This window comes from Triticum dicoccoides, chromosome 4A, assembly GCF_002162155.2.
Source record: "Triticum dicoccoides isolate Atlit2015 ecotype Zavitan chromosome 4A, WEW_v2.0, whole genome shotgun sequence".
Lineage (NCBI taxonomy): Eukaryota > Viridiplantae > Streptophyta > Magnoliopsida > Poales > Poaceae > Triticum > Triticum dicoccoides.
The window spans coordinates 314,538,387-314,553,202 of record NC_041386.1 but is presented as its reverse complement, the minus strand read 5'-3'; the positions used below and the strand labels follow the sequence as shown (position 1 = coordinate 314,553,202).

The 14,816-nt window shown below is 46.2% G+C and overlaps 1 protein-coding gene across 1 annotated transcript; it reads left to right on the top strand.

Annotated features, from left to right (window-relative positions):
- The first annotated feature begins 432 nt into the window (after positions 1 to 432).
- LOC119285839 (hexosyltransferase GAUT11-like) lies at positions 433 to 5,588 on the top strand. The gene is made up of 2 exons (XM_037565170.1): positions 433 to 1,027; positions 3,574 to 5,588. The coding sequence occupies exons 1-2, from the start codon at positions 863 to 865 to the stop codon at positions 5,020 to 5,022; spliced, it is 1,614 nt and encodes a 537-aa protein (XP_037421067.1). The 5' UTR covers positions 433 to 862; the 3' UTR covers positions 5,023 to 5,588.
- The last annotated feature ends 9,228 nt before the right edge of the window (positions 5,589 to 14,816 follow it).

Sequence of the window (14,816 nt, the reverse complement as noted above, 5' to 3'; positions counted from 1 at the left end):
CAAATCGCGTCGCCTCTCCAAGAAGAAGCTACGACACTTCAAGTAGCTGCCCAAGTGATCAATACAATCACAACAGGAGACACCATCTTCTTCACGGATAATCAAGTTTTGGCCCAGGCTGCACAAGCAAGAGATATCCTTAAATGTGCTGGTCATTGGGAGATTAGAAGTCAATTGGCAAATTTCTTTATCTCTACTAGCAAGGCTCAGATAACTGTTAGACACATTCCCAGGGAGCTTAATAATAGGATTCACAACAATGCGGCTAGAGTATACTTCTCAGAATCAAATACTAGTACTACAATGATTTGTAAAAGCAGGTTCCACTCGGTTGGTCACTGTCCTATGCTTCTGAAGCTAGGCAATCAGAACATCAGGCATTATAAAACCATGGTTGTAACTTGTTCTTCAGATTAATGCATACGCGTCTAAGGCGCCACTTCTTTGTCAAAAAAACACACACACCTAAGAGGCAAGAGAAATGGAGACGCACGAAGGGAAAGGAGGAAGTACCACTTCCACCTGCCTCCCTCCCACCCTCAGATCTCTCTCGTTTCTCTAAATCGCGCCCCCGGCCCCTCCTACCTTTCTCTCGTCGCATTAGACCTTCCAGATCTCACCAACCTCCTACCAGCCGGCGTTGTTGCCTCTCTCAGTGCCGGAGCTTCACGACGCGGTTCTCTTATCTGTTCGGGGTCATCCATCCGACCCCCGGATCCGCCGCAAAGACGGTGCCTTTCTGGTTGTTCTCGGCACTATCCATGGATGAGGGTTTAGCGCGACGGCAGTGAGGTCAGCGTGTGGAGTTCCTGGGTTGAATTGTTGCAGCGAGAGGCTTTGGGAAAGGGCGCACGGCGGCGAGATGCGGGGTTCCGAGATGCGGAGGCGGGCACCAGAGTACCGGCGGCAGTCGCGGCGGCGGCTGCCGGGATGGATCTGGTGGCTCGTTGGGATCTTCCTTGTGGTTGGGCTCATGCTCTTCGTCCTGCACCACAACCAGAAGGAGCAGTTCCGGCCGCCCGTCATAGTGAGTAGCTCAAACATGACTCCGTCTGATTTCCTGCTTGCTGAATTATGTGGTGTGACATCTTTGCTCGGAATATCACTTCCTTCCTGTCAATTCTGAAAATACGTGGAAAAAGTTTAGCTTTTTATGCGTGCAGGCAGATCTCTGTTAGCGTTTTGTATGAGATCTTTAGAAATAGTTCCATTGTTGGTTTCTTCTACTATGTTATAAGGTGAGCTTGGTTGTGTGTTGTTAGGCTTTTTGTGGTCAGAGCACATCATTTTCTAGATCTTCATTATCCAATTTCATTGTTACTTGATCCTTGAAGGTTTGTGTTTTTATCTATATTGATTTGTGCATGTTTATGGAAATTTTATCCCCACTATCTAGAAAATGTGCTTTTGATGGCTAATCATGACTAGTTGGTAGAAACGGCAAACAGGCTGTATTTTCTAGTAGTTGGCGTGGCATTACTGATAGGTTGTCTCTGCACTTGTTGGAGGTCTGCTCGTGTACTTAGGTTAAGTGTCCTTCTCAGGAGGAGGTTTCCCATCTTCATCATGATAGCATATGCTATTCCTTTACTATGAAGATGATTACTTAACTGGTGGGAGGACACCATGGAATATGAAAATTAAACTCACACCATAAGTCAATTTTTAGTAGTATGTGCAGTGTTGAACTATCACAGGTGCGATTGGGTTATCCAGGGACTACTTGTTGGCAGCTACTAGGTACTTGCTTCAAAAAGAATAGCATCGCCTGTCATGATTTTATCTTCGAATTTGCGAATGACTTTCAGTAGCACTGAGTAGTAAACTAGTAACTTTATCCTAGGTTATTCCTGCCTATCTGATTACAACAGTCACATTAGCTTTTCTTGGTATGATGGTATCCAATGGTCTGTAAAATCTGGATTACATTGATAGAATTGTTTTTTTAACTGCACAGCTTATGAGAAAAATAGCCGAGATCAAAACTGAAATTATTAATAGAACACAATGTCAATAGGGATATAATATTGCCAGTGAGTCTTATTGGTAGCCTTTGATGTATAGTTCTTTCTGTGGTAAAGGTCTTAGATACGGAATTTATATATTATGATATTTAAAATATGAACTCATTATGCAGAACCAACTGAGGTAATTTGGAAACCAACATAATTTGTCATGTACTCCCTCCGTTTTGTAATCCTTGTTTTGATTTAAACCACGACAAGAATTATGGACCAAAGGGTGTACTAGATATTGTAGACATTTATAGTGTTTCATGGACTCATAGAGATCTTAACTGCTGGTACCATACCAATGTAAACAGAAACATGTGGCAAGCAGGTTCAATGCAATAGTTAATGTCTAGCAAAGGATTATTTTAGCGAGCCATTGTCCAGAAGATATCTAAATTTGGCCTCCATTTTTTTATTCTACATGTAACTATGCATGAATGATAGAAATACTGAGAAATTTATGTACAAAGAGGAAACGGCGACTGAGGTGACTAGGCTGGTCACGATGAAATTATAATTACAGCTCTCTTGAGGATCATGTTAATAAAATGAAAATTATACCTTGTTTAATATGCTATTACTCCCTCCGTTCCTAAATATAAGTCTTTTTTAGAGATTCCTATTAGAGACTACATACGGAGCAAAATGAATGAATCTGCATTCTAAAATATGTCTATATACATCCATATGTAGTCTGTAGTTGAATCTCTAAAAAGACTTACATTTCGGAACGGAGGGAGTACATGTTTGGAGTTAGCTGCTCGTAAATAGTCCTGCTTTTGTGATCGCTTTAGCTGCTACGCTGTGGAATCTAGTTACCTACCTAATTCTGATAAGATTATTCTGTTACCGCTCCAAAAATGTTGCTGTCCAAAAGTAATATTTAGGCTTGCAGTGAAGATGAAATCTAAACCTTCCTGCAGATAGAAGCTTTATTCCTTTAATATGAAATTTTCTTATTTGTTCTCAAGCTTGAGAGAACAGTTTGTTACTCAAGCTGTTTCGTATGATGCGAAGAGTTGACATTGAATGTTTTTGGCATGTGTTCTATTTTTAAAGTTACAATATTCCCTTGCCACTGCCATCAGTTCGTTTTCTTAAAAAATGTTAGCATATCATCGGCAGCCCATTACATGGCCAAATCATGCCATATATAGGGGAACTTGGCACCAACCAAAAAGCCCAGATAATTGTTGGGTGCCTAAGCCTACTCTGTTATTAATAGAAATAGCCCATGTTAATCTTTTTGTGTACAAAAGTATGATCTCAACATTTCTTGTGCGAGTTTTGGTGCCAAACCTTGCTGGCTATTAACTGTTATTTATGGGTCAACACATGATGATAGCTGTTCAGTAACAATTAATTTTAGTGTCAACAAAGCTAATCATTGGGATGATAACTAAAAACTTCTTGTACTTGGAATATATTTTTGGTCCCTGCTACTTCTGAGTGCGTAGATATATTTCTTCATTGACCTTTCCCACTGTGAAAGAAAATCACATTCTTTAATTAAACTCAGTCGATTGTGCATATTTCCTCATTTAGCTCGTTCTTGTTTCAGAATAAAGGGTCAGAAACTGAAGAAGTTTCTCCTGGGAAAGTTAATTTCACTGAAGAGCTTTTAAGCAGTACATCTTTTGCACGGCAATTAGCAGATCAAATGACTCTAGCAAAGGCCTATGTTATCCTTGCGAAAGAGCATGGCAACCTTCAGCTTGCATGGGAACTTAGTTCCCAAATAAGGAATTCTCAAAGATTGCTCTCTCAAGGGGCTGTTAGTGGGAGAGCCATCACTCAGGAAGAAGCCCATCCTATAATAACTCGTCTGGCACGGTTAATATACAAAGCGCAGGACTCTCATTATGATATCAGCACCACAATGGTGACACTCAAGAGCCATGCCCTCGCACTAGAGGAGCGTGCAAAGGCAGCAGTTGTTCAGACTGCCGAGTTTGGTCAGTTAGCTGCAGAATCACTTCCCAAGAATATCCATTGTTTAACGGTGAAACTGACAGAAGAGTGGCTTCAGAACCCAAAACTAAGGAGTCGTTCAGAGGAGCACAGGAATTCCACACGGTTGGTAGACAATAATCTGTATCATTTCTGTATATTCTCGGATAATGTGCTGGCCACTTCAGTTGTTGTCAATTCTACAGTGTCAAATGCAAACCACCCTCAGCAGCTTGTGTTTCATGTAGTCACAGACAGGATCAATTTTGGTGCTATGTCAACCTGGTTCCTGATAAATGACTTCAAAGGGTGTACTGTCGAAGTCCACTGCATAGACGAGTTCTCATGGTTGAATGCTGCTTCTTCTCTTGTCAGGTGGCTGTCCGAGATGGAAACAAAGGGTTCCTCTGGTGGTTTGAAGGCACAAGAACAGGAAATAAAGTTCCATAATCCGAAGTTTGTTTCTCTGCTAAACCATTTACGGTTCTACATCCCTCAAATACTCCCCAATCTGGAGAAGGTGGTTTTTCTTGATGATGATGTTGTGGTGCAAAAGGACTTGACACAGCTTTTTTCCATAGAATTGCATGGCAATGTTATTGGAGCAGTGGAGACTTGTTTAGAGTCATTTCATCGGTATCACAAATATCTTAATTTCTCGCAACCAATAATCAGCTCAAAGATTGATCCACATACTTGTGGGTGGGCTTTTGGAATGAACATATTTGACCTAATTGCTTGGAGGAAAGCAAATGCAACATCGCTCTATCATTATTGGCAGGAGCAAAATGCTGATCAACTGCTTTGGAGAACGGGCACACTTCCAGCAGGCCTTTTGACATTTTATGGCCTAATGGAGCCCCTAGACCGAAGATGGCACGTATTGGGTCTTGGGTATGATGTAGACATAGATGACCGCTTGATTGAGAGTGCTGCTGTTGTGCATTATAATGGGAACATGAAACCCTGGCTGAAGTTGGCCATTCACCGGTACAAGTCTATATGGGAGCGGCATGTCAATTTCTCGCACCCACATGTTAGTGAGTGTATGTTTCACTAGGGAGTGTGCAATCTCTGTTCACCATCAATGGTCTTCCACGGCACTGAAGCTAGGAACTTCAGTTTCTTTAATAGGGTTGCTTTTGAGCACCCTAGTTACGAAATCTTCCAGAGCTAGATTATATACTCAACAGGCATCATCAAAGAATTCAACTGTTAAGTTTACTTTTTTGGGTGGGGGAAGATTTATTTTGAGAAGAAAATAATTCAGTTACAGATTTTTACATACAATTCGGTCTGGAAGATTTAGCAGTCCAATGAGATTACCTGGATAGATATTGTAAAGGAGATACAGTTGTTGGATGGATGGGTCATTTTTTGAGATGTTAGAAAATGCCAATTGCCAAATCAGCTGTGCAGAGCTTACTGGTGTTCATTCTTTTCAGGATATTGTATTTTATACTGTACTGTTGAGGAATGTCTTCCTTTTCCTTTTTGTATAAACAGTTCTGTGTTCACAGTATGAACTCGGCTCAACTGGAGATATAGGAAAGTTAAGTAATTTTGATGTTCTGAAATTGAGTTTCTCATGCTCCATACCACATAGTGAAGAGATATTTGCAATTCTCTCCTCTGTTTGATTGGTTTTTAGTTCCAGAATGGTTCAGTGACCTGTGTTATGACTGCCTCCACAATTTGTGTGGATTATGTAGTCAATTTTTGTAGCAGATGCCGCAAGTCCGAGGCTCTTATGGCGTGGCCTAAAAGAATGAACAAAGATTGTATCCTCAAGCAAATCAAGCAAAAAAGAACTTCCTTGGTGGTGCTAGTAATGCAAAGATTTGCTTTTTGTGTAACTTTGGCTGTGTTGTAACCTTGGCTGTAACCTTGCTCTGTTGTGAACCTTGGCTATATTGTGACCACTAAGAGCAACTCCAATGGGGTGACCCAAACGGATACAGATTTTGTCCGCTTTTGTTTGTTTGGGTCGCGTGTCCGCGTCCGTCTTTTCGTTTGGGTCGGCCGGTGCGTCCAACGGGCGCGTTTGGGTCGGCCGGTGCGTCCAACGGGCGCCAGATGCATTTTAGACATGTCCATGTCGTCATTTCATCGAACACTTGAAGGGCGAGCTCTCGCGCCAGCTCGCTGTAGCTGGCCCCGACTCTGCTGCTACCGCCCCGCAGCTCTCGCCCGGTCATCCAACAAACTCCTGCCTCGTCCCGGGCGGCCGGGCGCGGCAAGGCGAGGTCGCGGGAGTCAAGAACGGGCACGACCAGGCGCGGCGAGACAAGGCTGGGCACAGTTGGGAGCGGCGAGGCAAGGCCGGGGCGAGGCGACGCCGCGGCGAGTCGAGGACGGGCCGGGCGGAACAAAGCCGCAGTGAGGCACGACCAGTGGCGGCTGGCTAGCTAGCACGCGTGCAATCAACGACGGCTGGCTAGCTAGCACGCGCGCGACCAGCGGCGGCTGGCAGCAGCACCAACACCCACGCAGGGCAGCGGCGGCTAGCTAGCTAGCACGCGCGCGGCGGGCAACAACACCGGCATGCATGCTCGACCAACGGTGGCTAGCTAGCTAGCTAGTACGCGCGCGGCCATCCGCCTGTGGCGTGCGTGGTTGTAGGACAGCGACGACGAGCGCTTGGCCACGCTGCATCGGCAGCGGGAGGAGGCGGCGACTGATTGTGCTTGGCAACGGGAGGAGGAAGCGACGCCTCGCTCGCGACGGAGGCCGAAGCAGCCGGCGCCATGCCCACATCTGCATGCCCGGTGGCATCGAGAAAGAGAGAAAAGGAGAAGAGAGGCGGGGGTGGGATGGGTGGGTGGCCCTCGATGACAGATGGGCCAGTGCTCGCATGCAGTGGACGGAGGCGAACGAGGAGCCCATAGAAAACACCCGCTTTGTGTCTGCCTCCGACCCAAATGTGTCTCAAATTTGGGATGGAAATGGGTCTAAGCAGACACAAAACGGACAGCGGGCGAACATTGTGTTCGTTTGGGTTGCCCCGTTGAGCCAGCTTTTGTGTCTGGATGACCTAAACGGATAAAATGGATCGCCCCATTAGAGTTGCTCTAAGTGTTGATGTGAACCTTTTTTGTATTGCAAAGATTTATACTTTTTGACGGTAGTCTCATGTTGAAATTCTCTTTATGTTTGTTTTCTATGTGGATCGGGATGGTTGAGTTGAATGCACGTTGTACGGGTGAACGGAGGAGGTTCTTGTATACTCTTGCTCATTTTGTGTTGGTTAATGATTACACCTCAAAATGGCAGCCAAAACATGGAATATAATTCATTTCAATTCACAAATCCTGGTGTCAACCTAACATGAAATTTGGCAGATTCAGCAAAATAAATCTTTACAAAAATTTAATTTCATTTCTGTTGAATAACTGACCAAAATTATACCCGGGGTCCCACCTCAATCCTACATGCCATTCAATGTGGATTGTCAATGTCAGTCAACACAAGTTAAGGAGGCCAAGGAAAGTCCAAACATGCCTCCGAGAGTCCAAGCAAGCCATCGGGTCAAGAGAAGTTTAAACAAGTCTTCATGATCAACATGTTAAAAGACAAACAACACAAATAATAAGTCAAATGAATAAAGAATTCCAAGACCAAGGAGAAAAGCCTTTGTATTGGGGAGGGAGTCTCCCTTGATGGGTCATATCCCACCTCCCTATCCAAGTGCTCATGGACCCGAAGACAAACATTACCTAGTTCTACCCTCTCACATCCTCTTTTCAAGCGTAATCATGGTCAGTTATCAAGGACCCCTAGGCTAAGGCATCCCATGGGAATGTAAAAGTTCATCATCCACTCTATACTTGAATAAACTTAAGAGGAGAGTCATCCTCGCCTCCCCTCCATAAGAATTGAGGCTCGATTGGAGGCCGAGAATCGGAGTCCAAGGGACCTAGTAAAACATGAGCTATTGGGAGTCATTGGACTTTGGAAGCGGCAACACTCTAAGTGTTCCATGCATCGATCACCACTCTCGACGCCTCTTCCTCATAGGATGCAGGCTCTGTTCCGACGAGGCAACTAGACCTATTTAAAATAAATGAATTGTGTCACTTTGTCGGTGCATGACGACCTTCGCTATAAGGCCATTGTACACACCCTGTCTACTCATACTAGCCACATTGCTAAGGGTACCCCCGTGGAAAGTTGCTTCTTGAACAATAACATTGACACCGACCATGGGGCGTCCTCGCCGTGTGAGAAGTCACCTCGACCATCCAAGGTAGATGGCCCCGACAAAACAAGTGAAAGAGCATTGGTGCCCCATGTTTGGTTTTGGTAATTGATGACAATCCCTCTGGACTACTGGTTTCCTTGTGCTATATTCGAAGGGTTTGTCCATAGGCTTTGCTTGAAGACCATTCGTTGGCTTCAAGGGTATAAGAAGGAGATTATGTGTTGACCAAGGTGCTACTTAAGGAGTTATCCAAAGATTGGTCATGTGAGAGTTGAGCCTATTGCAAGCATGTCTGGAAGAAGAAGATTGTGTGAACATCTATGTTTATCTTCAAGACATCATCTTTATGAAGAGAGAAGATAAGATACAAGGTTGATTTTTTGGCATCCAGTTGGCAGTACCTCTCCGGTCCACGGTAGTACTGCTTAGGTGATACTTCCATAGACCAGTGCCGCCCCTACTTCCGTGTAACACCCACGATGCGGCTATATCTCCCACGTGTCGGAGCACGACTTAGAGGCATAACCGCATAGTAGGCATGTCGCAAGAGGGGTAATCTTTACACATCCCATGTACTGAATATGAAAGGGATAAAGAGTTGGCTTACAATCGGCACTTCACACAATACATAAATATAGCATTACATCATCCAGAATACAATCAAGGTCCGACTACAGAACCAAAATAAAGAAAGACTACCCCTAATGCATAGATCCCCGATCGCCCCGACTGGGCTCCACTACTGATCAACTAGAAACGAAACAACACAACAAACACGATCTTCATCGAGCTCCCACTTGAGCTCGGTTGCGTCACCTGCACTGGTATCAACGGCACCTGCAACTGGTTTTTGAAGTAAACTGTGAGTCACGGGGACTCAGCAATCTCACGCCCTCGCGATCAAGACTATTTAAGCTTATGGGTAGGAAAAGGTAGTGAGGTGGTGCTGCAACAAGCACTAGCATATATGGTGGCTAACTTACGCAAATGAGAGCGAGAAGAGGAGCAAAGCACAGTCGTGAACTAGAAGTGATCAAGAAGTGATCCTGAAACTACTTACGTTCAAGCATAACACAAGAACCGTGTTCACTTTCCGGATTCCGCTGGAAAGAGACCATCACGGCTACACACGCGGTTGATTCATTTTAATTAAGTTAAGTGTCAAGTTCTCTACAACCGGACATTAACAAATTCCCATCTGCCCATAACCGCGGGCACGACTTTCAAAAATTCAAAACCCTGCAGGGGTGTCCCAACTTAGCCCATCACAAGCTCTCACGGTCAACGAAGGATATTCCTTCTCCCAGGACGACCCGATCAGACTCGGAATCCCGGTTACAAGACATTTCGACAATGGTAAAACAAGACCAGCAAAGCCGCCCGAATGTGCCGACAAATCCCGATAGGAGCTGCACATATCTCGTTCTCAGGGCACACCGGATGAGCAGTCTGTACAACTAAAACCAACCCTCAAGTTTCCCCGAGGTGGTGCTGCAAGGGGCTCTAGTTTGGACCAACACTAAGAGGAGCACTGGCCCGGGGGTTTAAAATAAAGATGACCCTTGAGTCTGCAGAACCCAAGGGAAAAAGGCTTAGGTGGCAAATGGTAAAACCAAGGTTGGGCCTTGCTGGAGGAGTTTTATTCAAAGCGAACTGTCAAGGGGTTCCCATTATAACCCAACCGCGTAAGGAACGCAAAATCAAGGAACATAACACCGGTATGACGGAAACTAGGGCGGCAAGAGTGGAACAAAACACCAGGCATAAGGCCGAGCCTTCCACCCTTTACCAAGTATATAGGTGCATTAATTAAATAAGAGATATTGTGATATCCCAACTTATCCATATCCCAACAATAAACATGTTCCAACAAGGAACAAACTCCATCTTCACCTGCAACTAGCAACGCTATAAGAGGGGCTGAGCAAAGCGGTAACATAGCCAAACAACGGTTTGCTAGGATAAGGTGGGTTAGAGGCTGGACATGGAAACATGGGAGGCATGAAATAGCAAGTGGTAGGTATCGTGGCAAAGCAATAGAGCGAACAACTAGCAAGCAAAGATAGAAGTGATTTCGAGGGTATGGTCATCTTGCCTAAGATCCCGCAAGGAAGAAGAACGAGTCCATGAAGAAGACAAACGAACGAAGTCGAATAGATCCTCACAAATGCGACGTTATCGGAACTAACCCGAAGAAGCAACACCGGAAAGAAGCAAACAACATAGTAAACAACCATCACATAAACATGTCATGATGCACAACCAGGTATGATGCATGTCCGGTTTAATGAGGCATGGCATGGCAATATGCACAAACAATCCTACAAATTAAGTGGAGCTCAATATGCAACTCCGTTGCATATTGACGAAACACTACGTGACTTATTTAGTTCTCTCTCGTTTAGGTACCCAACAATATTAAATGTTGTTAAACATGGCAAGAGGTGGAGCATAGTAGAACTACTTAACTAGGCAAGTTTAAATGAGGCCGGAAACAACAAACAACGATTCTGGTAAATCCTCATGTGCATTAGCAATTTAATGCAAACACCAATTTTAAACATTTTAAATGTTGTTATCATGATGCGGATGACATGTCCAAGTTTATGCAATTTTTATTAAAAGTTGACAAGAGCATTATGAAGCATTTGTCACCGTGGTGGAAAGAAAAGGGGTGCCACGGCAACAATAACGAAAACGGTGCCATGACAACGCTTCGGTTCCGGTAACTCGATTGAGATACCGATGCAAAGGAGAAGTGTGCGGATACGTGCAAAAGATGGTGGGGCACTCTCGGATACCAAGTGTCCCATGAGTCGATGATGGTGACAAGGCAAAAGAGGGGCAACGTGCACCGACAATTCGAGCATGGAGCAAGCACGAGCATCTCATACATCACACATGCATTCGTTCACGGGCGGTCGTCTCGGGGTTATACCTCTGAAGCGTGTGTTATCGGAGGGGTTCGAGTTCGATGCGGTGTAGGGGAAGTAGACGTTCTCGGGACATCGAGGGAAGTAGTCGTTCTCGCATGCTCTAGGGTCGACGGTAGAGGTACATGTTTATCGTAGCATGAGTTTCCGTAGATGTTCGGGGTCACGGCAAGGAACTTGATGCATCGTTGAACTTGGCGTCCGAGGAACTCCGCGTAGTCGTACACGAGTCATAGTCGAACTTGACGGTTTCGTTACATGGTTCTTCGAAGATGGTAGTTGTTCTCGGTTCGTAGACGAGCTTGATGTATCCGAGGGCTCCGGCCATCGGGGTACTTGGTGTGCAATGTCGTGAAGTCGTACACATTCTGTAGATGTTCATGCCATCAGTGTCGTGGTACTTGGGGTCTTCGGACTTTCCGGTCCCGTTCTTGCGACGACAGTCGTTCACGTTCATTCGGAGAGGTACTTGGTCTTGTGAAGAGGTACTTGGCGGTAGTGGTACTTGGTGTAAACCCACGGAGACGGTCTTGACATGCAACGAGCAACAACGTGGTGTACAGATGCAGCAGTGGTCTTGCCGGTGTCGTGGCCGGAGCGGGGTGGACTTGGCAAGGTCCTGTCCTGGGTCGGCATTGGTCGGTGGTGAGTAGCAGCTCGGGCCCCCACAGAGACGGTCTTGACATGCAACGAGCAACAACGCGATGTACAGATGCAGCAGTGGTTTTGCCGGTGTCGTGGCCGGAGCGGGGTGGACCTGGCAAGGTCCTGTCCTGGGTCGGCGTTGGTTGGTGGTGAGTAGCAGCTCGAGCCAAGGGCCTGTGGTGGTGCTGCTCTGCACGAAGGAGCAGAGGAGGTCAATGGATGGCAACGGCATGCACACACGCGGAAGACAAGACGAGCAGGTGGCGTCCATGGCTCCATACCCCGGCGAAGCAGCGGGGACCGACGCAGGCGACAAGGAGGAGGCCGCAGGGAGGCGACGAGTAGGTCTCCGGCATGGGCGTCTGACGAGATGACTCGGCGGCGACCTGCTGCTGGCAGCATGCTCCGGCGAGGCCGGCATCAGGCCGCGTGGCCCGCGGGTGAGCAGCGAGGGCGAGGAAGCAGAAGTAGCAGAGGAAGGGGGGCCGCGCGGAGGGCGTCGTGCTCGCCGGCATGAGGTGCGCGCCGACGAGGAAAATCCAGGGAGGAGAAGGGGCGTGTCGGGGTCCAGGACGACGACTGGCTGGAAGAGGATGCGCGGCTCGCGGGAGGAACTGGCGCGGGGAGCTTCTCTCTGGACGGAGCTGCAGGCGGCTGCGGGGTCGACGAGGTACTCTGGCGGCAACGCTAGGAGGGGGATGAGGGGATCAGAGAGAGGGAAAAGGGGATCGAGCGCGACTGACAGGTTCGATGCGTGCGTGAGTGTCTGGCGGCGCAGGAGGAGAACGAGGGGAGAGGAAGAGATCGAAGGAGAGGGTGGTTTCGGTCGGGCCTATTGGCTGCTAGGGTTAGATCCGGTGCGGGCTGGGCCTTAGGAGTTTGGTAGGGCGGCCTGGCCCAGTGGCTTGCGGGTGCTGGGCTCTCTTTCCCTCCCTCTTAAAACTACTTTAACAGAAAACATTAGAGAGAAAGGAAAAAAAAGGAAGAGGGGTTCAGAACGAATTTGAGCATGCGGGTAATTTTTCTGGACTCACAAAAACGTGCATGTTCACAGAAAAATAGAAGTGGCAAGATTGAAAGATCTGGATTCAAATCCATTTGAATTTAATTCAAATGGTTTGAGTAAGTTCAAGGTTTTGTAGAGTCCAAAAATGTTGGGAATTTTGGTGGAGCTCGGGAAAGATGAAAGAATTTGCGGCAAAGTTGGAGGCCAAGAATTGAGAAGGAAAAAGGCATGGAACTTAACCGCAAGTGTGTTATGGTGATTCCAAAATAATGGAATATTTAAATATAGCTCCCTAATAATAGTAGGAGACTTTTATATGTTATAAAGTGAATTTCACCATGTGAACTCGCTTGATTTAAATGGATCAAAGATCCATGCCATTTATTTAGTTGAGTTAAAAAAATGACATGATGGCATGATGACATGATGCAATGCACAAATGCAAAGATGAATGCAACAGACAAAACAAATTACCCGACGAAACTCGAAAAACCAAGGAAGGCATCTGAAGCTCCGGTCTTAGGGTGTTACATTCCGCTTGGAATCTAGCTTCTGTGAGTCTCTGTTTTATAAGCGGTAGTGGAATGGTACGACCACTTGCGCGGTACTGCCGCTTGCTACTACTGAAGGAAATATGCCCTAGAGGCAATAATAAAGTTATTATTTATTTCCTTATATCATGATAAATGTTTATTATTCATGCTAGAATTGTATTAACCGGAAACATAATACATGTGTGAATACATAGACAAACAGAGTGTCACTAGTATGCCTCTACTTGACTAGCTCGTTGATCAAAGATGGTTATGTTTCCTAACCATAGACATGAGTTGTCATTTGATTAACGGGATCACATCATTAGGAGAATGACGTGATTGACTTGACCCATTCCGTTAGCATAACACTTGATCATTTAGTTTGTTGCTATTGCTTTCTTCATGCCTTATACATGTTCCTATGACTATGAGATTATGCAACTCCCGTTTACCGGAGGAACACTTTGTGTGCTACCAAACGTCACAACGTAACTGGGTGATTATAAAGGTGCTCTACAGGTGTCTCCGAAGGTACTTGTTGGGTTGGCGTATTTCGACATTAGGATTTGTCACTCTGATTGTCGGAGAGGTATCTCTGGGCCCTCTCGGTAATGCACATCACTTAAGCCTTGCAAGCATTGCAACTAATAAGTTAGTTGAGGGATGATGTATTACAGAACGAGTAAAGAGACTTGCCGGTAACGAGATTGAACTAGGTATTGAGATACCCACGATCGAATCTCGGGCAAGTAACATACCGATGACAAAGGAAACAACGTATGTTGTTATGCGGTTTGACCGATAAAGATCTTCGTAGAATATGTAGGAGCCAATATGAGCATCCAGGTTCCGCTATTGTTTATTGACCGGAGATGTGTCTCGGTCATGTCTACATAGTTCTCGAACCCGCAGGGTCCGCACGCTTAAAGTTCGATGACGGTTATATTATGAGTTTATGTGTTTTGATGTACCATAGGAGTTCGGAGTCCCAGATGAGATCGGGGACATGACGAGGAGTCTCGAAATGGTCGAGACGTAAAGATCGATATATTGGACGACTATATTCGGACATCGGAAAGGTTTCGAGTGATTCGGGTATTTTCGGGAGTACCGGGGAGTTACGGGAATTCGTATTGAGCCTTAATGGGCCATACGGAAAAGGAGAGAAAGGCCTCAAAGGGTGGCCGCACCCCTCCCCATGGGCTGGTCCGAATTGGACTAGGGAGGGGGGGGGGGCGCCCCCTTCCTTCCTTCTCCTTTTTCCTTCCCTTTCCTTCCCTCCTACTCCTACTACTTGGAAGGGCTCCTAGTTCCACTAGGAAAGGGGGAATCCTACTCCCGGTGGGAGTAGGACTCCCCTAGGGCGCGCCATAGAGAGGGCCGGCCCTCCTCCTCCTCCACTCCTTTATATACGGGGGCAGGGGGCACCCCAAAGACACAACAATTGATCTCTTGATCTCTTAGCCGTGTGCGGTGCCCCCCTCCACCATAATCCACCTCCGTCATATCGTAGTGGTGCTTAGGCGAAGCCTT